This window comes from Amblyomma americanum, chromosome 7 (assembly GCF_052857255.1).
Source record: "Amblyomma americanum isolate KBUSLIRL-KWMA chromosome 7, ASM5285725v1, whole genome shotgun sequence".
Lineage (NCBI taxonomy): Eukaryota > Metazoa > Arthropoda > Arachnida > Ixodida > Ixodidae > Amblyomma > Amblyomma americanum.
The window spans coordinates 124087710-124113551 of NC_135503.1; the positions used below are offsets into that span (position 1 = coordinate 124087710).

A 25842-nucleotide genomic window follows, 5' to 3' on the forward strand; every position below is an offset into this window, starting at 1 on the left:
TAGCGCAGCACACAAAATTATCTCGGGCCCCGAATTCCGGAAAGAGAAAAAGATCCCGGACCTGGGAGGACCGCCTGAGTAACCCATAAATATCAGTAACAAAGTTTACTACTACTACTATTACTGTCAATATCCAGCTGGATTACCTAACTGGATCATACCCTTCCAGCTGCGAGATGCCATTTGGAGCTTTATTATTGAAATAACGTCCAGCTGCATAATTCATACTTCCAGTTACCTTCAACTGATTTAATGCAAAATTCGTAAGTTTTCGTCGGGGGTACAAATTTCAGTTCGAAGATGGCAATGGGTAGCCTGACAAAACTCTGCCCAAGCCTTGCATTTTAATCACGAAGATAATGGCCATGAAACAATCACATGACTTTTTCCTCAAGAAAAACAGTTCATTGCTGTATAATCACATGCAGCACGTGAAAGAGGCAGTCGAAAGCAAGCACACAGAGGCAACCAAATACCATGAAGTAAAGCATGTTGCAGTCTTACCACACAAACTGTGCCACAAAATGTCTTGCACCCTGAAGAGATGCTCTAAATGACTCCAGATGCAGCGACCATGCTGTATGTTGAGCATGTTGTGGACTGCTGGCTCTCCACAAACCAAAGCAAACAGAAAAGCACTGGTGAAAGCATGTCCAGTGAACAAGAAGGAAAACATTTAGCTGCCTTCCGGTCTTTCACTGAAGAACCAAATAAAATGTGCGTTGTGTAGAAGCAGAACACGTAAGGAAGCACTACAAGGAACGGCATTGCTTCAAAATCACCAAAGCATGTGTTAAAGCATAGACTAAGCAAGTTGGCCGACGGTAGGCGGAAAGCACTTAAAACGCTTCCTGACTCACGAAAAAACTGCAGCACCCGAGAAAAATTCAGGGGGCACTTTGTCGACCTAAAGTGGGGTGAGGCGAAAGCCTTTAGCACAGCGTTGCTGCTTGTGTCGCTGATGTGTGGTGAAGATGTTGATTAAAGACTACACAATTATTCGCTTCACAACACTTCCGCATTAGCACGCGCATGCTTGGTTGCTGGAGACACAGGAGAGCGTTTAGGCGGCATCCTTCCAGATCGGCATTCAGAAGGCGTCTGGGAAGATTGCCTGGGAAGCGCTCCTCTCGAACAATGGTGGCGCAACTCAGTAACGTCACACACATGCGCCGTAGGCTGAAGGGCAGGTATTAGGCACTAGTATTGCTAATTAACTAATTACTGTTTAACTTTGAGGACTCTTGCCTGCTTACGTGGAGGAATGTGAAAGCATGTGTTTGAGAAAAGGAAAGGTTTTGGGGGGAAGGTCCCAGAGATCACATCTTGAAATCTCGGTGTACACCTCAACCACGTTTGATCGATAGCTTTAGTGTGACACTTTTCTGAAAGCATCCCTGCTGGCGAGTCATCAGCCTATGAAGGATTTCGCCTTGAAGCTAATCTCTGTTGCCATGCATACCACTAATGAATTGAAAGCCAGAAATATGGTCGCGTTTATAGAAGAGAACCAAAATGAAGACTTCACCAGCTTCTTAGCAGTATGCTGTCAAACTTGGGAGCAAATGCTATTGATTGTGTGTGGCATAGCTACATGTGAAAACCACGGCAGTGAGTGCGATTTCCACACGCAGCTGATCATACACTTCCTGTCTGTCAGGTAGAACCCAAAGGGTGCTGTGTCCTTCTCCTTGTTGTAGATGTTGATGCTCCTGCTATTATCACCACTCGCCGGTGGTGTCATGATCCTGCAGCCGAGTGTAGAGGAATGCGTTCGGTTACACAATGCTAGCTGTGCTGATCTTCGAAGCAACCTCTTGACCATACCGTGCAGCACTTGATATCTTTGCAGACAGCTCATGTAATCATTCAGGAGCCTGGTATGGCCACCCGCCTAGGTAATCAGTCCAGCCGAGACGTGAGCGAAGATGGATCTGGCATCAGGGCTTTCGAGCACGAGATCCCATGGTGAGAGTGGTCCGCCACATCTGCATTTGACGCACACTATCACCTTCAGGTTAATGTTGTACACTGAAATCTTCGAACAAGCTAAACATTGCATTTCCAAATATGTGAAACTGTTGAAGCTGCAATTCCAACTGCAGTCTAGTTTCACGTATGATTCTAAAATATGCTCAGTGCAAAACCAATCATTCGTACCAAAATGAACTGTTTCCATAATGGCTACAGGTAGTTGATCGCAGAATTTCCATACTGATGGCCACAAATAATTTCATATTACAGTCTTTTATACTCAGTAAATGAAAACACTACAATATATGTTGCAGGGAAGGGCACAAGTTCAAATGTTTATGACTACCTTCAGTTTTTTTTTAATATATGCATGCTTTTGCATTTTGCACCGATCAAAATGAGGCTGCATTGTGGCATTGTGGTCAGTAAGAGAAATCCAAAGCCAAAGAACAGCACTGCGTGTCACCTACACCTATCTCTGCTGTCATCTGAAAACTATAGTCATGATTAATTTAGATTATTTTGGTAAGCAGTTCTATTTACACTGTTCTTCCTTGCTCAATAAACTATGTATAAATGCAATCAGATATCACTGGCTGTATGCAATCTTACTCCAGGTAAACACGTTAAACCTTTGTGCTTGCCACAACACACTAAGCACGTGCTCACGAGTTTGACGATTTCCATGCGGGCAGTACAGGATAATGGATATAGTCCACACAAATGGGTCATGGATGGATCCCACACAGGCTTCTTGTGTGTTGGTACCTTCACCGGCAGGAATAGCACACCTGTAAAAAAATATTCAAGGTTCATATTTTTTTTCCACGTGCCCTTACAGAAATAATTACAGAAAAATATTTTTCGCCCTCCTGCGGTCATTTCCACGTGACTGCTATATAACTGATGCTGTAACATTGTTATGAAAATTTCAACTTGAGTAGCGAAATCAGTTATGTGCTTCATTAGTAATGCTTTAGCCGGGTTATAGTTTCTTCTATGCTTTCACGCAATTTTTTTTCACTCTTAAGGGAACGTTGTGTGCTGCACATACTCATTTGCCTGCTTTGAAGTCATTTTCAGCCTGCATGCAAAAGTAATGAAAATGATGCTGCACAGGCTGTCACCACTGTAGCTTTCGTTTTTCCTACCTCAATGAAGCTGGAGGCGTCAAGTTGTACCTTTCCCGACAAACGTTTACGCTGTCTTGCTGACACCGCTGTGATCAGATAGTGTGCCAGTGCACACAGATGTCTCGTCGAGAAGCCCGACACATTCCTGGAGTTTGTTGCTTGGCACACGAGCACCTATCGTGTCATCCACTCATCACGTGCGCAAAGCACATCCGTTCAGCGACGTTCACTGCTGGCGATCGCACCTCAGAGCTCGACAGTTCGGCACGGCCTCTCACAGCAATGCATCCTTGCATAACCACCACATCATACGCCTCGTCAGATGATTGCACAGAAGAGCTGTCTAGTCAGAAACAACTCGAAAGCGACGTGGTGCTATCAAAAGTCGCTCACCTCTCGCAGCTCTAGGGTTTAACAAACGACCTATAAATGCAACGATCAGCAAAACTCATCAAAACGCACCGCGGGCGCCGCCATTGCCACGCTACATTAACCGCACGGACCGATGATTTCCCACTGCGAGCGAAGTGTTTGCAACGGGAGAGCAGTTAGCGCCCCAATGCGGCTGCACATTTAAGCGTTGGCTAAAAACCCTCTGATCCCTTGCTTATTTCACATGTGCCCTTATGACGCCGTTTCATTGCATTGTGCAAACAAAACAAGCTTAGTTTCGGTTTCAAATAAATACCTGTTCAACTGCGGTGACCTAACGTCGTATAAATCAGCGTTGCAATCACTCATTTCCATAATTCGGGTACCTTTGGCCGGGCGAAATTATGGCGGCGAATTGCAGCCATTTTAAAGCGAAAGCTTTACTGACCGCGAACTTGCGATTTCGTTGTGGCGGTGCTCCAAGGCGGCACATGACGTCACAATGTGCGCCTCACCGCGGATATTTCTCTCTCTCTCGCTCCCTAGTCACTACTGCGCACGCGCCACTAGTAGCACAACAGTGAACTCTGTAGTAGCACTGAGGCACATGTGTTCCGCCGCTGCGCAGCGCCGCGCCTTTCCTCAAAATCCAACTTTCAACTTTCCCTTTTCTCTTTCATCTTTCCCTCCCTCTATACCGCGATTCGTGTGTCCACCGAGATATGCGAGACGGTAACTATGCCATTTCCTTTCCTCAAAACCAAACAAAACAAGTGAGCCGACGGCATTCATAGAGTTCATTAGCAACACAACGACTGGAATGGCGCTCCTGACAAAGCTAGGTCGGGAAATAGAAAAGCCACAAAATAGCAGGGCCGCAATACCAGACCCGCTAAGAAAGAAGCTGTGCATACAACCTATCCCCCGAAACATGGATCCAAACCTCCATGCTAACAGGAGACAGGGTAGGGCAAAATTTTATGAGAGGAACATTGGGCATCGGGACAACACAGTCTACACTGATGCCTCCCTATACCCCCAAACACACAAAAATAGCGCGGTAGCAGTATAGTAAATTACCACGGAGAACACATCACAAGCCGCACAGCCCAAGTATCTAACATAACGGAGGCAGAGGAGATTGCTGTCGCCCTGGCAGCGAATGAAGGATATAGGACAGGGAGATCCCTTAACATCTTAGCGGATTCACAAGAGGCGTGCCGGAACTATACTAGAGGCAGAATTAGCAGCACGGCACTCAAGATCCTCAGTAGAGCTCTGCTCCCTTAGGGACGACCAATACACAACACAATCTGGATACCGAGTCACGCAGGGATAAGGGGCAACGAAGAGGCAGACAATCTAGCTCGAGGAAGGACCAGCCGAGCAGGAACGTCATTAACCCCGGAGGGGCCCCAGATTAATTGCGGGGACAGCTATTCAGAATTATTAAACCTATATAAGGGGCTAAGATTCCAATACCCCCCACCACATAAAGCATTATCCAAGGAGGAAGCCACAGGATGGCGAAGACTGCAAACAGGCTCCTTCCCAAACTTATACATATTAAACAAGATGTTCCCCACACAGTATAGCGCCAACTGTCCGTGGTGCGGAGCAAAACCAACACTATATCATGTCACATGGGAGTGCGGAAGAAATCAAGCATTCCACAAACACAAAACACCAAGTGCGGAGCAATGGGAGAGCCGGCTCACCAGCTGCGAGCTAGGGGTCCAAAGGGCCCTCATAGCACACGCAAGCGAGGTGGCCCGACTCAGTGGAGCCCTGGACTAGGGGCCCACCCACGGCCAAGGAGGACCCAAGCTTCAAGACGAAGACTTCGTCCTCTACCGTTACTACTTCCTAAAGGAACCAATAAAGTTTTTCATTTATTCATTCATTGGCGTTGACAACTTTGCAACGGCCGTTCATTTTCACGAAAGGAAAGGCGCACAACCGGCTCCGTGGGTCAGTGCAGACCTCAATCTCGCTTTCATGTACGTGGCGTTGGTGTCCAACTGCGAAAGCCTGCTTTTATTGCGTTCCGCACACGGTTAGCCAGCGCCCTCCCTGCCACCCTAGGAGGTGGCATGCAGTTAATGGTTGATCGCGAAAGATTGATCACCAAATGAGCGCTGCGGCCTAGCTATTGCTCCAGTGCCGCATGTCAGCCACAACGCTGTCAGCGCTAATGCATTCAGACCCCATCTCTCACCACCGCCACATGTATCAAAGCACGAACGAGGCGTCCGCATATTCAGAGAGCCAGTTATGCGCCCTTCCTTTCGTCAAACCATTGCCGTCTATAATATTGACAACGCCAACGCCAATGAAGACAGTGAACGCCGGCATGTTTCGCTTTGTATATCCTGGATTAGCTGAGCTAATCCACATTAATTTTTTAGCAATATCGCCACATCGTACACATGATGAAAGGTCAATTATACATCACCCCAAGATATGTGCGTATCACGTGTTACACGTGACATTGTTCCAGCCAATCACATTTCAGGAAGCGGCCATTCTCAGTATGCAACTATTTTCTCTAAATTGGCAAGTCGAGCGCATGTGTTCTCATACGTACCACCTGTACCTTCTTTTGCCCTTCACAATCACTTATATTTACCAGCCGGGCACCAAGAATAGCGCTGCTGAAAATGTTTTTTCAATGCTACGTCAACTTGACGTCAGCGCGAAAAGTGCGTCTGCAAACAGACGATGATGAACACACTTTTTACTCTTCATTGTCACTGACTGACACTTCTGACAGCTAATCAGAGAGGCAACATTGCGCCGACAGGCGAATGTGAATATCGAGAATAGGGCCCCGGCTGGCATTGTAAAAATAGAGGAAACGCTGGATGTGGCCTCTTTTTCATGCCTTAAAAGAAAGCCTGCGAAATACAAAAACAACCACGTGATAGCGCTGCTATTTCAGCGCGCTCAGACAACCGATCAAGTAAATAAACCGCTTGTCTCTGCAGCGTTGTCCCAGAGGGGGCTTGCTGTTTGCAGTGGACTCAAGAACTGCATCAGCAACTACTGACGCGTCACGGAAAGCAAGGCGCCGCTTTTCTGCAAAGCAAACCCTGGCCCGCATACAGCCCTTTAGACAAAAACGCACCGCGACTTTACGCGCGCGGCCGTGCCGCCTGACTTGCATCGTCACGGGCGCTAGAAGCTGGTGCGAGAACCGCCCATGACCGTGCTAGTTCGGCAGCAACGCCGAGCGCGTTTCTCATGCAAAAAAAAACTCATGCGGGAGAAGTTTAAATTTTGTTTGAAAGAATAGATGAAGACTTTATTCATCGATACCCGATAACAGCGAGAAAATTAGGCTACTGAAAGTAAGATGTAAGAACATAAAGTACGCACCATGTATTATGGCAAGAGAAAATAATATACGAAGGAGCAACGGCTTCCGGTTCTTTAGTATCACTGCTTTCTCGGGGCAACAAGATTACAATAGAAGGGGCAGCACGCGTCAGGACCGACATACGCTACTTTACGAACGCTCGTCGAAATGAGTCTGACGGGCGCCTCATTTCGGTTTTAGCACATTACAGGTGTGTTCAAACAAGTCTCCTGAAGCAATGCAGCCCTAACACCTCTTCAAAACGTCTGCCGCTGCCATCCTGATAACATATTCGAAAATTCCGCTGCAATCTTGGGGCAATTTTAGCTTTCAGTTTGTTTGGCGTGATGGTCTCTGTTCGAAAAACTCATCTTTGACGTATCCCCACAAAAAGAAGTCGAGTGAAGTAATGTCCGGTGACCTTGCAGTCCAGGACACTGGTCCTTGCCGCCCTATCCCGTGCTCTCTGATCGGGCGGCCCGATCCACTGCGCCGCGGTGGCTCAGTGGTTAGGGCGCTCGACTAGTGATCCGGAGTTCCCGGGTTCGAACCCGACCGCGGCGGCTGCGTTTTTATGGAGGAAAAACGCCAAGGCGCCTGTGTGCTGTGCGATGTCAGTGCACGTTAAAGATCCCCAGGTGGTCGAAATTATTCCGGAGCCCTCCACTACGGCACATCCTTCTTCCTTTCTTCTTTCACTCCCTCCCTTATCCCTTCCCTAACGGCGCGGTTCAGGTGTCCAACGATATATGAGACAGATACTGCGCCATTTCCTTTCCCCAAAAAACCAATTATATATAAATTATATATATGGACCCCATCAAGCCAGTCCCGAGCTTGGCTACTGCTGTAGGGTGGCGCACCATCATTCTGGAACCATGCGTCCCGCAGCCGCTTCAGGGGAAAGCCACTGCAGAAACTGTCCACTAGGCCATTCAAAATCCCGTCGACGTAGCGTTGCCTGTTGAGAGTATCGTCGTAGAAGATAGGACCAATAATCCTGCCATCAAAACGTCCGCACCAGGCATTAAATTACCACTGGTACTGGTGCTGCGACTGCAGCAGCCTCTGTGGGCTCTTGTCAGCCCAAAAACGGGCGCTGTGGAGATTGAGTTGCGCGTTTCGGGAAAAGTTAGCCTCGTCTGTCCACAGCCCATTGTCTAGGCAGGGAGTCTGGCCTATCGTCACACTTTAATATTATCCAGCTGCTGAAGTCCAGTCGCCTACGAAATCATCATCTTGTGACTCTTGGTGAAGTTGAAGATGGTATGGATGAAGCTTCGCTTTCTTCATGATCCTCTACACAGATGATTTTGACACGTGTAAGTCAGCGCTTACCTTTTGAACGCTAGCGTGAGGGTCCGCAGACATGAACGCCAGGATGTCTGTCTCCACGTCATCACTTATAGTGGAAGGCCTGTATAGTAACTCCGTGTATAGTAGAGCCTTCCTGTAACACCCTGTATAGTGACTCTAAGCGGCGCGAGATAACAGCGCCGCGGTGCGGCCCCGAAGCCTCTCGGCTGCCTTCAGCGGTGGTCCATTTACTTTTCCAGCCGATAGTGCATATGCCACATAGGCCTAGTGGCCGTTGCGTCATGCCAGTATGTATGTTCTATATATTGCGACGAAACGTTCTGTGCCAGTGCAGTGCTCTGAAAGTTCAATGTTGCGCTGAACGGGCAATGCGTTACGGCTGTGTTCGCATGGTGGCACGGTTCAGCACAAGGCGCTAATAATGATGTTGTATTTCAGCAACAATTACCGTAGCGATCATTGGAACAATTTTTTTTATTATTTTACTAGATGGCGGCAGGACCTGGAGGTCCTGGGCATCAACCCAGATCTCACCAACGGGCCCGTTCACTGTGAACGAGACCCATAGGTCCATGCAAGTAAGAACAGACCTCTTCGAGCGTGATGTTCCTCCTGGTCCAGTAAGCAGCTTCAAGGTCAGCGATACTGAAGGCGTCCACACTGACGGGCGCCGCATTTGGACGCTCACATGGTTCAACGGCGGCGACCATGGATACGATGGCACAGGTGCGGTCATTCATGTACTTTTGTTCTACCTCTCCGCGAAGTCCACAGAAAAATGCCAAAGCGGCCGAATTTACGCCCTGATGGAATTTGCTTTTTGCCGAGATTGTCCCACTGACAGCTTACAACATTAGTTTATATACCTTCAATTCCCTTCCGAGAAGGGCGCATGTCCTAACTGAAAAAGCGTGCTCTTAAAAATCGCTACTAGCCTTCGGTGGTACTCTCAGTATGCGGTGTATTAAACTTAATCTATTTCATACTGCCTGGTGTCTTCTCGCGAAACAGTTTGCCTTATTATGCCACCCACTCGAAGCATAGTCAATGGCAGTTTCGACGGCAAAGAATTGACAGGTATGAACGATGTGACGCATAACTTTTAGCACTCACCTCTCGAAGTGTGCTCCGCTTTCGGTACTACAGTCGCACAACAGCGGCGAACGACGCCACGCGGAACTCCAGCAACATGCGTTATGCTGCAGCAGGGTTCATGGCGGCCCTCTTAAATTATCTACGTGTGGCTGTCCGCGGGCTGCCATAACAGAGAGCCAGACTTGCCATTTCTTTCCAGTTGCTCCGCCCACTTTCGTTAGCTTCCTGCAACGCTTTCGTTTTCCTCCGGATGGGTGGTCTAGGGCTGCCCGCCGGCAGCCACACTCCCCAGGGAATGATTGTGCTGGCTGGGTTCAGCGGTTTTGTTGAACTGGGAAGCACCCTTGGCCATTTTTATTTCGACTACAAGGACTGTGCTCCTTCATGCGAAGTTTTTTCCATCTCTAGAGTGACGTCGGCGCTCCTTTCGGCTTATCCGCTGCGCACATCGTATGTATCGCCTAAAGTGGCGCTGTCTGCGAAATTTCTCGCTGTTTATTTATTTATTTATTTAATTTGTTTCCGTGTGTGCGCGATCGTACCTAGGCTCGTCAGTCACAGGCGCAAATGCTCCCATCACACTGCACCACTTGGTACAGCAGATGTTCCCTAGTCGTTTTAGCATCCGCCTCGCATGTGGGAGGCGCGGGGTTCGATCTCCAGCGCCGCCGAGCACCCACTGGTGATACATTGAATACAATCTTTCCCCCTGCCTGGTTCTCGGCTTCTTTATAGTGAAATCCTAGGGAAACGGGTCCTTGACCCGATCTTTATTAAAAGAAAACTTGTTCCATGAAGCTTTTTTGCCTCTGTTGCCCTTGCGCCATAAACATTCATCCTCTCTTTCGTGCACCACTTGGCTCGGATTGACAAAACAATTCGACTGACAAGTCTGTGCACACGGCTGAAATTATAATGGTGTTCGAAGCCTTTCTTGGGAGTGGCCATGTGTTGCAGCCCTGAATATGCGCTCAGACACGCGCGTGCATGCACGTTGTAAATGAGTGACGCGATATGTGGACTCGTGGTCTAGTATGTTTTCTGTGCAGTAGAAAGGCCGATATGTTCTTAAAAGTGTTGAAAAATATTTGCACATGCATAAATTCATCATTATCGTGATCATCAGCGCAACCAGGCGCACCTTTCCCATATATCCCTAATTAACTTTGTCCTGTGATAGCTGCGGGTACCTTATCCTCGCAATTTTCTTAATCTCATGGTATTTTGCCGGGCTGGTTCGTGCTGCATGTCAACTTGTGAGAAAGGGCGCTACACTGACACACCACACATGATCGACGTCTGTGCCTGTGCTCATGTGCACATAACCTGCTGGTGCGGTGTGATGGGAAGCACTCGGAGGGTGGCTACCGTGGCAAAAGCGCATAACGTGCGCCGAGGAATGAGTACTCCGTGGCTGGTTGCATCCGGACCCATCCGGGAGGTAGTTACCATGGAAGGAGGCAGAAGTGGCGGGATCTTAAGTGGCGATATCTTAAGAAGGCGCAACCAATGAGTGGCTGCCGCAAGAACGGCCTGGACGGCGAACGGTATGGTGAAAGTGAAATAAGACATAACATAACTTCTTGATTACATGCTACCATGGAAGCAAGAAGGTGATGCGAGAGCGTATGGCAAGAGCAGAGGGTGGCTGCCATGGGAACGACCCGGAAGGTGGACGGTATGGTGAAAACGGAGGAAGACATGACCGAAGGATGTTACCATGAAAAAAGGTGTTGCGAGAGCGTATGGCAAAAGCAGAGGGTGGCTGCCACGGGAACGACCCGGAAGGCGAACAGTATGGTGAATGCGGAGGCAGACATAACCGAAGGATGTTACCATGGAAACAAGTTCTGGCGAGAGTGTATGGCACCAGCAGAGGGTGGCTGCCACGGGAACGACCCGGAAGGCGGAGGGTATGGTGAAAGCATAGGAAGACATAAAAGAAGGATTTTACCATGGAATCAAGGTGTTGCTAGAGCGTATGGCAACAGCAGAGGATAGCTGCCACGGGAACGACCCGGATGGAAGTTACCTTGGATGGAGGAAGGTGGGCTGAGAGCATTGGAGTGTGCAACTGGAAGGTGGCTACCAATTGAAGGAGGAGGGAGGCTATGGCGGGAGCGCGGGAATGTTGTACGGTTCATTTGCTGCAGCTGCTGCGACACGCAGCGCCAGAGGAGATGGTCATCTGTGGCGCCGTGCGGCTAGGGCGGCGAAGTGGAGAGGAAAGCTATATCAGATACAAGTGAAGAAGGCAGCGTCGAATACCCCTCAAAACGCGCCCTCCAGCTAATGGTGTCGACACACTGGGAGGGCCTCGCGGTTGCAGCGATGCAGAGGGTAGGCAGGAAAGGTAAGGAGAGGGTCCTTTATCTTTCCGCTGTGTGCATTGGGTTGTTCGGTGGTCTGGCTAGGGATAGAAGGGGTGAAGGGGGAAGTTGGAGAGAGGGTGCAATGTTGCTACACCCTGCTTCATACGTAGCAGTCAACGCTACTCAATTACTCGCCTGTTAGCAGCTGCTTCCTTTACATGTAGCCCACTATAGTCGAAACAAGACAAACACTCTGGAACTATATACACATGAAGCTGCTTTTAAGTTCCCGACCTCAACTTGAAAACTGAGGTTTCAGCATCCGCCTCGCATGCGGGAGGTAAGGAGTTCGATCCCCAGTGCCGCAAGGGACCTACCGGTGATTCAATAGGTACAAGCTTCCCCTGGCCGGGTGCTCGGCTTATTCAGGGTGAAATGTTTGGGAAATGTGTGTTTGGCCCCACCATGAGTAAACGAAAAATACATTGTGCCATGGCACTCATTGCCCGCAGATGCTCTTGCGCCATAAAAAATCCTTATCATGATGATATCATCAACTTATCTTAAACTTGAAGTGCTTTAACATATGACGCTTAATCTCGCTTTACAAAGTTATAACCATAATGTACAATTTTTGCATTCACAATAATTTTAGACCCACCTTTTGATTTATCTGTCTACGTCATTGATCACGCTATGGCATTCCTCCCCTGAGCCGCGACGACAAAACCAGAATCAATCACGGGGAACGTTTGTGATAATACGTACAGCGTTGTTTGTCATGAAGCGTGCCATAACCCGAGAGCACGGCGTCTCTTTCTAGGTGAACCCATTGGAGGCTGACACAGACCCACTACGCTCCTGCGCGGGCTCGTAAATGGGTGCTGCAGTTTATATGAGCAATCCGCGTACAATTTTCCACTCAGACGTGTGTCGTATGAACGATATTAGATATTAGAATGCGGCTGTGGTCTCATGCTTTTCAGAACCGTTTGAATACGCATGCAGACTTCACGACAGTACACAACGCACCGAAGGCTGCAGTGCTCGCGTCTTCGTCGCCGACCTCTTTGTGCGTGAGCGCGGTCGTATTTGTTCTGAGATCTGCTGCCACCCTCAATATAATCACGTCATTTCTTGCGCACGTAAGACCGGCAGACTGCTTGCGGTGGGCACTAGCCCATGGGGTTAAGATACTTTTTGTCAAAAGCGAATCTGCTCTGATCCGTGCTACCCAGTGTTGGTAAATAAAGGCGGCCTTTTGAATTGTCTTGTTGTTTTGCAATAACAACACCACAGCAGCTTTCGTTTCTATCTTAACGTGGCTCACAAATTGCTAATACAGCGATAGAAAAAAATGAGCCACTTAACATCCCGTTGGTCACTAGGATAAACAACATTATGAAGTCGTGTCTTGCTTCTGCAGCCACGTCGTTCGAACTCCGCTATTCCACGGACAGAGACAAGCTCCGCAGGAACTTCAGCAGCTGCGACATCGTGGACCCAGCATCGGACCTAGCGCACGGATCGCTGGTGCCACAGCCAGCATACACGGCGCAAGCTGTGGAGTTCATCGTGCCGCTCTCTCTTACTCAGGAGCTTCAACGCTCTGGAGCGAAGTTCCTGGTTGTTTTCTTCGACATCAAACCTGTCTCCTCAACTGGAATAATCGGAGAGGTTTGTGGCTCCTGTCTAAAAGCTGCTGATTATTTTTTTTAATGCGTTAGCTTTAAAAGCCTACCGACGCTAAAATCTGTGCGTGGGACACTTCGCTTGGCAGGTGGCTAATTGGAAGAAGAAAATCCCTCTCTCCACTTTCATAGGAAATGAAAAGTCGGAGCAGGAAATACAACGACAACGTGGAAAGCGACGGGTGAGGGCGATTAGCGACGGGGTACGGCGTGGCGCATTGAGGCTCCTGGATTGCACCCGGGAGAAAGCAGCCGGGGTATGCCCGGTTCCACGGTCATTCTCAGTCTGGATCATGTAACTTGCTTGCGCCGTCTGAACCAACCCGACGTGGCAGCTGCGTCCGGGAGGAACATTAATCCTAACGCGTGCTCACCCGCACCAATCGCATTGATCGTCTATACTTGTTTGCCATTGTTTAGGATATATGGACTTTTCAGTGAACACTTCCGGAAATTATCAAAATTGGGTGCTTGAAATAGAAAAATTTATTTCCGGACCCAGCTCTCAGCTATGACGGAGACCACTTATTTAAGAAAGCATGGTCATTTTACTGCAAATTACCTAAACTTTGTTAAGTAGCCTTTAATTACGTGTCACATATGCAGAAAAGATGGCACAACGCGACACCCTTGCCGCAGAGAGCAATTCCTGTCTGACAGAAGATGTCCTACATTTAACGCGACAAGCTCAGCCAGCCGAAATTGAACTGCTGGTTGACAAATGAAGGTAGGCGTTTGGTACCCAGCTTTCATCTGTTGGAAGACAGAACAGCTATAATCCAAATGTCCACAGAATAAGGTACGATTATTCAGCACACGTTCGATGCAGAGCATATACACATCGTACATCTGAACACATGGAAAAAGTTTGAAGGTTATAAAACTCAGCATGTCTTCCAACAACACCCCACTAATAAACAGGAATGCAAATAACACAAAAATTATTCGCCGGTTACTTCGACAGCCTCTTTACCGGATGACGCTGAACTCTACTTCCCAAAAACTGCAAGCAATCCCGTGCTAGTCTACTGGTTGTCGACACTCATGTTGACACGGGAGTCGTGCGGTAGCGTTTTCTTCAAAGCAACCGAAACGCTGTTTCTAGCCACCTCGGTGGCTCAATGGTTATGGAGCTCGGCTGCTGACCCGAAAGGCGCGGGTTCGATCCCGGCCGCGGCTTTCGAATTTCGATGGAGGCGAAATTATAGAGGCCCGTGTAGGGTAGGGCGGGGTAAAATGAGACGTGGGGCAAAATGAGACATGTCTCGTCTAGCGACATGTAGCGTATAATCTTTTAGATTAAGTACGTTTCTTAAACCACCATTAGGTGCCGCTAAGTGTCCACTAAATGTATGTTAAAAACGGCGGAAATCTTGCGTTGCCCACTTCCGGAAAAAATTCTGGGGCGACTTTCGTGGAGGGGCTGTCCCGCCAAAAAGGTGCGAAGTTCGGACGCCGTTTCTTTGAACCTGTGCAACAGCGTAGCCGTGAATTACTGCGACAAGGTACGTATTTGCGTTGTTACTGCATCTCCTTGGCTAGGTGCGGAAACAATTACAGTTCCCTGTGTGGTAATCTTCATAACTATAGAATTGATTGAGTGGGAATCTATGGAAGGGGCAAAACGCGACAATTCGTCGCTCAGAGCAAGCAATTGCAGTCTCTGCTCGCTCAAAGTGCATTCTTTAGCTTGGATTTTTTGTCTCGTTTTCCAGAATTGCCCGCACGTACAAACGAAAGACGGCGAGGGCTGCATGGAGCGAGGCCAATATGAAGAAGGCTCTAGAAAGCGTGCGCCAGCGAAAACATTCTATTCGCGCTTCACCGAAAGCCTTCTCTGTGACTAAGGATGCCCTTCAACGGCGAGCAGAACGACTGGAGAGGCATGGTCCATACGTGCTTTGCTAGAAGCAGCTTGGATCAAACACACAAGTAGTTACAGCGACTTTACGCAAGCTTTTTCAAAGCCTTTAAAGCTGCCCACAACAACGCATGCCGACATTGGCTGCTGAGAAACATTGGGAGTCGCATCACGATGGAGAATGTAGGTGGGCTGGTAAGCAAAGCCTTTGAACGATCAGGAAACATCAGAAGCATAACCAATGGATTGCTGAAGTGTGGTGTTTGGCTATTTTCTCGTGCTCCGCTGTATGATCCTATGTTCGACGAAGCGCCATTGGCAACCACAGCGGGACATCAGACTTGCGGTCAAAGCCAAGAATCCCGCGTTAACTGCTACCCGCCTACTTCTGCCGTAGAAAACGAAGAGCCCGCTCATAGTGACCCGACCTTTCAAGTTCTTTCTCCTGTACCTGCTACAGAAAAAGCAAAAAGTGGGAAGTCGGAGTCAAACACCGTTTTCACCTCATCGTCTTACAAGACGAAGCTAGTTGCAGCAAAACCTTCCAAGGAGTCAGGTAAGGCCTCAAGAAAACGAAGCGGGAAATCAAACGAAAGGGCTGTTGGTGACAGTGTTCAATCGCAGGATATCGCACTCAAAGGAAAACGTTCTGCGAAGCGATTAACAAGCAACAAATGTGACTGGGAGTGCCTCGTGTGGAAAGAATTACGAAGCAACACAGTGCCTCGTTCCGTGTGGATCCAATGCACGATGTGTCACGAGTGGGCTCACGAAGAGTGCGCAGGGCCCCATGGATTGTACTTCAAGTGCTCCGATTGCAAGAACTGATTTTGTTTGGTTTTAACAAAATGGCTCGTTTTGCCCCACCATATGTCTCGTTTTGCCCCGTAGGTCGGGGCAAAATGAGACAAATGGGACTTTTTTATAATTGGTGAATATTCATAGTTGTGATGTTGCAACCTTTCTCAGTTTTGCTGACCACTTAGCCAAGATGCCAAGGAAGGCTCCTGGGCAACGTTTTCGTGTTTTGAAATAAAAGAATAAAAACAGTATGAGTTTGCAAATTTTTGCCTCGTTCTACCCCACCCTACTGTGCGATGTCAGTGCACGTTAAAGAACCCCAGGTGGTCGAAATTTCCGGAGCCCTTCACTACGGCGTTCCTCATAGCCTGAGCGGCTTTGAGACGTTAAACCCAGTAAATCAAACCAAACAAAACCGAAACGGTGTTTCTATAGCCCGGCCTGGCTGCGGCACCAAGTTTCTCTTATTTACTTTGCTGCAGTATGGAGCTCGCAGAAGAGCACTATGAGTTTTCAAACACTTTCTCACCCACTCGACGGGGTGCTGGTCGCTATTGGTCAGGAGAGGAGGATAAATCGACAATGTGCGAGCCCATTCTTCTCCAGCCGGGTGCCGCGGCTTTGCGCATGCGCGCTATTGCCCACGCCTTGCAGTCTTCTGCACTACTTAGTCGCATTAGCACTGTACTGGTCGTTGATGCCACCGAAGAGTAGCCGTGGACAAGACGCGGCGATGTCACTTTCTGAAACGCAGAAAAATTAGATCGCTTGAGCACTGCAGCGGTAGAATAGCCGGAGCACGAAACTGAACGCAGCACACGCGAGCAGGCTGCGCGCAATAATAATAATAATAATAATTGTTTTTTTGGGGAAAGGAAATGGCGCAGTATCTGTCTCATATATCGTTGGACACCTGAACCGCGCCGTAAGGAAAGGGATAAAGGAGGGAGTGAAAGAACAAAGGAAAAAAGAGGTGCCGTAGTGGAGGGCTTCGGTATAATTTCGACCACCTGGGGATATTTAACGTGCACTGACATCGCACAGCCCACGGGCGCCTTATCATTTTTCCTCCATAAAAACGCAGCCGCCGCGGTCGGGTTCGAACCCGGGAACTCCGGATCAGTAGTCGAGCGCCCTAACCACTGAGCCACCGCGGCAACGGTCCCTCCACAGCCTTAGCATTCAATGGTTCACACCCTCCACGCGCGCAGAGGTTCTCACGGCACCGAATTCGATCTTACCTATTCTACGAAATTTCGAAGCGCACTCTTTTGTAGCGACAGCTACATAACTGTAGCCGCTTCGCCTCTTAGCATGGTCGCACTTTCGCCGTGGTTGCACCTCGGCCGTGGTCGCACCGCTCGGCGCGCTATCTGGCATGACGTCACTCCGCTGTTGCGCTCGTCGTGGAGCAGACGCCGCTCGCCTCGCCAGTTGTGCGCATGCGTAGTAGAGGGAGAGGGGCTGTCGCAGTGTGTACATACATACGGTTCGGCGTAGCGGGAGGCGAGCCGCAGCGTTTGTTCGGCGTCGCGTCTCGTCTACCGGCGTCGTCGCTCGGAGCCCGCAGGGGAGGGCGACCAAACACATCAGGGCATACGAACTGGCGTCTGCAGACGGGGGTGGGGAGACATCGTGGGTAAATCCCCTCAATTATCCCCTGTCCGCAGCTAATCTTCCTTTTCAGCGGCGACGGTAACCTTATGCGGGGGCAAGGGAGACAATAGCAAGGGTACAGAAGGGGCGCTGCCGCCTTCGCAGAAACGGGCGGCGGCTTTTGGCCCCACCAATCCCCACCAACGAGGTATTTCCGGCGCTGACGCTGATATCTGGCCTCGCCAGATAACTGCGTCTCCCTGAGTCGCCTCGCTCCAGGCGCCGAGTTTTCGCCGGAGTAGCTCACATCCTGACGCGGCGCCGAAGGAACGTTGCCTTGTGCTTCGGCCGTTATGGAGAACGATGAGTCGGCTAGGCTGAAAGAAGCCAGACTGCGGCATCGGAACGAAACAAGGACGAGACAGCGTGCCCAAGAGATTGAAGAAAAGCGTGCCAAACGTCTCGATAAGCGCCGTAATGACGACGCGGCTAGATGAGCTCGCTTAACCTCCGACAGTGAATCCGCGACGGTAGAAGACGACGTGCCGAGTTTGGCGTCTCTGAAGGAAGCCAGACTTCAGCGTTGAAACGAAACAAGCATATACAGGGATTCACCAAGTAAATCATCAGTAGCACTACATCGCCTAAACACAGCGAAGCCTAAGTGTAGTCATGGCCTGCAGCACTCGCTACCTACCAGGTTTAGCCAGACCTAAACCACATCCAATTTTTTTTTTCTTCCACACTTGGGGGAAAAGAATACGGTCGTCGTCAAGTACGCGGCTCTTATTTTTGAGGGCGACGAAGAAGGCAGTACTTGCCGGGATGCCAATCAGTTGGTAGCAGTAATTTGGCGCAGTAGGCTTTGCAGCAGGCTAACAGCTTTGCACCCGACTTCCATCAGGCCTCGTTGGCTATTCCTGTTTGGTAGGGAAAATAAACACCACATTTCCTTCTGCTGCAGGCCTTCAGAGAACTACTTTTTTCTGTTTCGAAAGTTGGGTTCGAAACTGAGTCTGGGTACGAAACTGCCAGTGTCATCAACCATTACACTGTGTCATTTAGAAAGTTTGCTGGCAAAATTAGTTTGTTTCTGAAAAATATCTTTTCCACCCATTCTGAAGCAAACGGTAATTCTTTGACATAGGTTTACAGATGTTTACCCTCTGGGATAGGGGCCTCTTCATTATGTACAGTCCAAGAGCCTACCGCCATGCAGTCACAAGGATTCATCTTTTAAAAAGTCTGCGGCCCACTGGCACAATTCCCGTGTGCCGGTGGCCACACATCCACAGGCGGGCATGCATAGCTTTACGTAAACACAGAGTTTATTCCGAAACCAAAATTTTCGTTAGCCGAACATGTGCACAGAAACAAACTGACTGTCGCAATGCGAATGAGCACTACGGCTGTTTGGTTGACTACTTCTAACGCTGCGAAGAAAGCAAGATTAAACATCATTCAGAAATGTACATGTATCAGAAGTGCATTCCGGCGAACTGCCATGAACAGAGCAGTATCACTTCTGCGCTGTCACCGACGATCTACGATTGTAAAAAATGCGCATGCCGTTTTACTATGTGATGCGCAAATATGCATTTGCAGTAGTGGTTTTACGCTACGCTTTTACATTGACCGCTTTAAATTACGCCTTTAAATTTTGTTTCTCCGTTGCTTTTTTGTCCCACTGCCGCATGCGCTTTAACGGGCTGACGTTCGTGGAGGGTGAAAGATTGATGGTGGCGAGAGGATTTGGGCAGCTGGGAAATGGATCTTTACCACTGCATACTTTTTAGAGGCTGAAAGCTCACACATACACCCCACGCAGAGGAGGTTTTTCGTGTAACTTCTGACGCTATGCAGTTATTTGCTGGAGAGCAGCTGGTTATACCTTCTGCACTTACTGACATAAATAGAGGCTGTGACAAATGCGTTGTCTCGAAATTTAATAAGCCCTGCCCCCCATTCGGCCCGTTTGGGATCTAGTAGAAGTGGTTCAGAGCTTGGCGTCAATGCTCCACGAAATTGCCCTTAGTAGGTTCGCAATTGCTGAAACCTGCGGATAAGCAGCGAGTAGAAAAAACGGCCCCATAATAGCTGGCACATTAAAGCTTGGTGTGCTACAACATTCCTAAATATAGAGACTATAAATAGCAACAACATCTCCTCTCAGCCCATCACACGTCGCTTCTCTGCCGCCACGGTTTGGCCACATGACTTGATTTCTTCCAGCGCTATATTGAGTCGCTTATGGCGATCATGAAAGTTTGAAGCGAAGATCAGCATGTAATGTGAATGGGAAAAAAATATCTCTCCGCAGTCTTGACAATACGCTACGTATAACAATTTGTAATGTCGTGCAAGCTGAACACAATTCGAAAACTATACCTTTGCCCTGCACAAGTCGCGCGGCGTTACAGATGGGGTCTTGGTCGATCACTTTCTTTGATTCTCATTTATTAGGAACAACCTTTGAGGTGTTTTAATGCAAAGTAGAGGGTGATTCAAAAGTAAAACAAAAAGTAAACATTCATTATTTCTAAAAGCAAAGAACGTAGTACGATGGAGTTTGACAAAAATCCCCCAAATAATTTGGCGAGCTTTCTCAGTTTCTGCACATCGTACCAGACTGTATTATGTACGCCATCTAAAGTGGTGTTTCACTTGAATTCAGGTCCTAGATATATACATTGATAATTATCACCATCCCCTTTGTATTCCGGTTGCCTTGTCATTGACTCCTGGCGTGCTCATTATCTTCCCATTAGACACCAGTTTTCATCTTCCCGTTTATAAACTACTCCCTTGACCTCCTGCAGCAATCCTCTAAATGCCTCTTACTTTTTTTTACTTTTTGAAAACTGAGTATGTCCGGGTTTTTCATAAACCCCGGTGTTTCTCGGATTCCTCGGAGGCTCCGTACATTGAGGGTTTGGGGGCCCTACATTGGATGAGAATATGTTCTATTATTTCTCTGTCTAACACAGCATCTTGTTGGGTCACTCAATAGTTCATTACTACACAGCCAACTTGGCACGCACAAAGAAGGACATGAAGGGAACACAAACGCCGTCGCGCGACTCATTTTTATTCATAAGAACATACAATCTTAAACCCTCCAAAATTCCACACCGTGGAGTAAACGCAGTCCAAAAACTACTCTTCGTTACGTACTAGTCAATACATGGGGCACTATAACACTCTCCGCTTTCTTCTTTTTTATCGAAAACACCTGAGCTTAGCCACGTGTCACCTGTTCGTGGCTTTTCCTGAAAGCGTTTGTTTTGGTCAGCAAAGGCCGACAAGGTTCGTTGCGTGCATCTTTTGGGCATGCACCGCAATGTTGCGGCAAATTTCTCTGTTTCTTGTCAACTGAAGGATGGTGTTTCCTCAACCACTATTTTATAGGACGGGCCCTCTGGCCGCTGTACACATTCCCATAGGTTAGGGAGATTTCATAAACCACACCCGTCAATCATGACACGAAAGGAATGGCATGACGCTTCATGAAGTACGGCGCACTCTTCGCTTCGGACATGATCAGAGGGCACAAATAACGAAGCCAACTTCCGCACGACCGAAAATGCAACCAACATGCCGTAGTAGTTCGCCGCACTCTTCAAATTTTTGGGAACCTTATGAATATAGGGCAGCACCGTAACCTTATATTACGATGGAGGCAAAATTCTAGAATTCCGTGCACTGGGCGATGTCAGTGCACGTTAAAGAACCCAGGTGACCGATATTTCTGGAGACCTTCATTACGGCGTCCCTCATAGCCAGAGTCGCTTTGGGACGTTAAACCCACTTAAACAAACTAAACCAAACCATTCATGAAAAAAAAACAGGGTCAAATTTGGCCTAAATTGCGGCACGTGCCCACAGCCTACGCGCAAGAAATATTTTCGGCATTTGCTGACAAAACAAAATTGAGAGCCTATTACGATAGTCGACAATTCGAAATTTGAGCTCAGCTCTTCGTACACCGCCTACTACCGCTGGCAAGGGGCGTGTTACACTGGTAGCCACACTCCTCGATGGATGCATGGATGCATGGATGCATGCATGGATGGATGTATGCATGGATGGATGCATGGATGCATGGATGCATGGATGTATGAATGGATGTATGGATGGATGGATGGATGGATGGATGGATGGACGGACGGACGGACGGACGGACGGACGGAAGGATGGATGGATGGACGGACGGACGGACGGACGGACGGACGGACGGACGGACGGACGGACGGACGGACGGACGGAAGGATGGATGGATGGACGGACGGACGGACGGAAGAATGGATGGACGGACGGACGGACGGACGGACGGATGGACGGATGGACGGACGCGCGGACGGACGCACGGATGGATGGATGGACGGGTGGGTGGGTGGATGGATGGAGCATCTCCTTTGAAACGGGGTGTTGGCAGTTGCCACCATGTTCGGCATTTTATTCTATATTTACATTTAACTGTGTTGTAAATTGGTCTTTAATTTCGACATTTTCTTTACATCTTTTCAGTCCTACACTTCCAACCTTACGTCCCCTCACTGCTTTTCAACCACCAATCTTCCTAGATCGTTTAAGTCATTGTGAGTCAACACTTTTTTCTTACCCAGCTGCCCACCTGTTATCATCCAGGTTTCCTCAGGCGTTCTTCGTATAGTATTTTGCTCTGAGCTTCCAGTGCTTCGAACACTGTCCAGCCTATATCCCCCTGTACTGCCTGGTTCGTGGTTCTCCTGTCGGCACCTGGTGCTAATCTTCCAACAGCTCTCTGACTTACTTTTAACCTCGAGGGAACTTCTGCCCTTAAGCACTGAACCGCATTCTCAAAGTAAGCTCCGGCAAAATTATTACTTTCATAATACCTCTCAGTACTTCGTGTTGATTGTACCTCCCCCCCTCAATTTCAATATTTCATTACCTCGGCATCTCTTCGCCTTTTTCCCCTAACAGACTGTTCATGCTTTTTTGTGTATATGTGTGCTTCGTCTACTCGCACTCTGAGATATTTGTATTCGCTATGGCCTTGTAGTGTAACCACCTGATCAGTTGTACTGTTTAAAATCATCACACCCGACTTATTTCTGCTGAAACTGGAACATAGAGCGTCTTTTTCGTCTCCATAATTGACCAGGGTTTGTAACTCTTCCACGTAATCTGCAAACCCCACAATATCGTCCGCACGCAATAAGCCTGGAAGCCTTTGCTCAACGACCTTCCCGCCTAACCGGTACGACAGACTAAATCTTAGATTATATCCCAGATTAGGTCCTAGATTGTTTTCTTTTTGCCTTCTTTCAATATTTCTCATATAAAGCATGAACAGCAGGGGTGATAGAGGACAACCTTGCCTTAATCATTTGCTTACCTCGACAGTTGTACTTTTTATCCTTTCCCTTATAATTTCAACTTTTTTTCTTGGTATATTTCCAGCGGGAAATTAATTACCTCATGACCGATACGTTCATCTTTTAATATGCTTTTTAATCATCTCTCTCTCAGGCTCAACTTATGCCAGCGGCGTGTCCATGTGTGAGGAGGTGTCCGTTTGTGCGTGAGAGTGGAAGTTTTGGCCACACCCACCAAGGCGAGGGCGTCCCCTATCTGGTGAATTTAGAGAAGACGCAGTGTGTAAAACTGGACCGCACATGTAGCTGAAGTAGCTCACTTCTGAACTCAAAAGCTTGTAAATATGTAAAATAAACCAAGTCTTCTTTCTCCACTAACGAACTCTTCACTCAGCGGCACTCCTGTCCGGGTCGCAGCGGGCGTCATCTTGACCGAGGTTGTGTCGAGAAGCGACTCCGATCCCCACCTTCAACAAGCAGTACAATCAGATATGTGGCTCAACCCAAGCGAGGTGGCGCCAAATGATAGCAAGGGTGGGCTGCCCAAACTAAGGCCAAGATGCTGCAAGGGTTCCTCCAACAACATTTTTCTCAAAGAGTTGAAACGGCGACAACCTAGCCAAAAAATTATCGATAGTTTCAGGCTCATGGCAGAACGCTAAGAGAAGAGACATCGCCAACCAGACCTGTGTAGATATAAATTTAGAGGAGGGATACGGCAGTGCAACCTCGTCAGAGATACTTCAAGCTTGCGAGATCGACAAACTTTCCTGCTCCAGGTGGTGATAATCCGCCGATGGTAAAAGAGCTGTGTCTTGCGCGCTCAATCGCGCACGGCGCCGAAACCTAGATGCTGTGATATATGCTGTAGCCGGGAGGATAGGCAACACGGGGCCGCATAGGAACACATTTGCGAGGTTATGAACGATCTCATTTACTGTCACAATGCTGTGACCGGGAACCCGTATTAAATGAACAAGGCTCAAAGGCGAAGGAAGCAAGGATAAAAATGTGTTTAAAGAGGGACCGTCAACATGCGAAGCACGAACACGAAGAAAAAGAATCGGTAATGACTGCCACTGCGGTCATGGAGCGGTCTAGCTTGCGTAGAGCAAGTACAGCTACCAGAAATTCTGCTTGAAAAATAGAGGTGAAATCTGGAAGGCGCAGTGCAAAAGACCCGTCCAAACGCGCAAAGAATATTCCCACACATGCATTTTTATTGCATTGCGAGGCGTTGATTGGTATTCCAATATCTGTAGGTAGGGTCCTTAAATGACCTTCTATTAGACCATTTGTGTCCCTCATAAACTAAGTCTCTCTGGGACGTTAGACTTCCGTAAACTATCTAATAGGGCATTTAGAATATGGGATGGGAAAATTTTTGCATTTTGAGAGAAGAGAGAGAGAATGAAGGAAACGCAGGGAGGTTAACCAGATGTGAGTCTCCGGTTTGCTACCCTACACTGGGGATGGGGGATAGGGGTTAGAAAGATGACAGAGAGGAAAACGCAAAAAAAAGGAACGTGCACACATGGAGACACACACACACAAGGCGTTCCAGTTAAAGTCTCTCACACAGGCCGGTAGATTGTAAGAAGCGCAAAAGCGCTTGCACGGCCTTCTTCTGCGACGGTAGGTCCTTTCGATGTTGGAGAATTCTTTTTTCGGATAGCGGTTGGTCGTCCAGTTGGTCAAGTTCGTGGCTAAGGCATGCCCTCTGTGGACTGTAATGCGGGCAGGAGCACAATATATGGCCAATTGATTCTTCATGGCCGCAGTGGTCACAGGTTGGGGTGTCGATCATCCCTATGCGGAAGGCATAGGCTTTAGTAAAGGCAACACCCAACCAAAGTCGATATAAAAGCGTGGCGTCTCTACGGCGAAGCTGTGATGGCGCTCGAAGACTTAATGTTGGATCAAGTGAGTACAGTCGCGTATTTCTTAAATGTGGCTCATTCCATTGCGACTCGGTGCACTGCCGAGCAAGTAGGTGGAGCTTCCGTGCCGCGTCAGTTCTAGAAAGAGGAATTGGGACGTGGCGCTCCTCATTATGGGCTGAGCGGGCAGCGTGATCCGCCCGTTCATTGCCGATAATCCCGCAGTGACTTGGAAGCCACTGGAACGTTATTTCATGGCCGGCATCACTTATATGATGTAACGTCTCTGTAATATGGAAGATTAGTTGTTCGTGCGATCTGCGTCGTAGAGGAGACAGTAGAGACTGCAGTGCCGGCTTCGAGTCGCAGAATTTGTGTGGCGGCTCATCACCAATGGGATGAAGGGCAGTTAAGAGCGCTGCGAGCTCTGCTGCCGTCGAGGTTGTCGCGTGGGTCGTCTTAAATTTGATTGCTGAAGCTTTCGCTGGAATGACGATTGCCGCCGCGGAGCTGCTTGGAAGGACAGATCCATCAGTGTAAATATGCGTTGAGTCACGGAAGTTCTCGTACAAATGTAGTAGCGTGAGCTGTCTAAGGGCTGGTGACGACAGATCAGCTTTTTTCGAGATACCAGGTATTGCGAGGTTGTTTTTGGCTGAGCGAGGCACCATGGAGGGATCGAAGGTCTCGCAGCCGGAGTGAAACAAGGTTGCAATGATTCATCATATGCAGTTATCGTTTGGCTGAAAGATGTGTGTGGCCTGTCCGCTGGTAGAGAGGCTAAATGGTGACGAGGATTCCTGGCTAGATGCCTTATATGGGCCCTGAGTACTTCACTTTCAATGCGGGTCTTGACAAGATGGTCTCTAGCGATTGCTATCGTAGCCACTGTTGAAGCACTCTGAGACAGGCCTATACAGATCCGGAGCACTTGACCCTGGAGACTTTGTATTTTTGCGTAGATTCGTTTTGCCTGTGTTGATTATTGCTGGCAAGCTGTATCGCAGAAATCCTAGAAAAAGCACCCTGTACAGTTGTAACATGGCTCTAGGCGACATTCCCCAGGTCTTGCCAGCGAAAAACTTGAACAGG

General features: G+C 48.5%; 1 protein-coding gene across 1 annotated transcript in view; it reads left to right on the top strand.

Moving 5' to 3' along the window:
* Window positions 1-8656: 8656 nt before the first annotated feature.
* The window catches only part of LOC144098036 (uncharacterized), a 34698-nt gene continuing 17512 nt past the window's right edge, over window positions 8657-25842 (top strand). Inside the window, exons 1-2 of the mRNA XM_077630602.1 lie at window positions 8657-8880; window positions 12988-13238. Of these exons, the coding sequence (XP_077486728.1) occupies window positions 8727-8880; window positions 12988-13238 (405 nt within the window). The 5' untranslated portion in view covers window positions 8657-8726. The remainder of the gene's footprint in view (window positions 8881-12987; window positions 13239-25842) is intronic.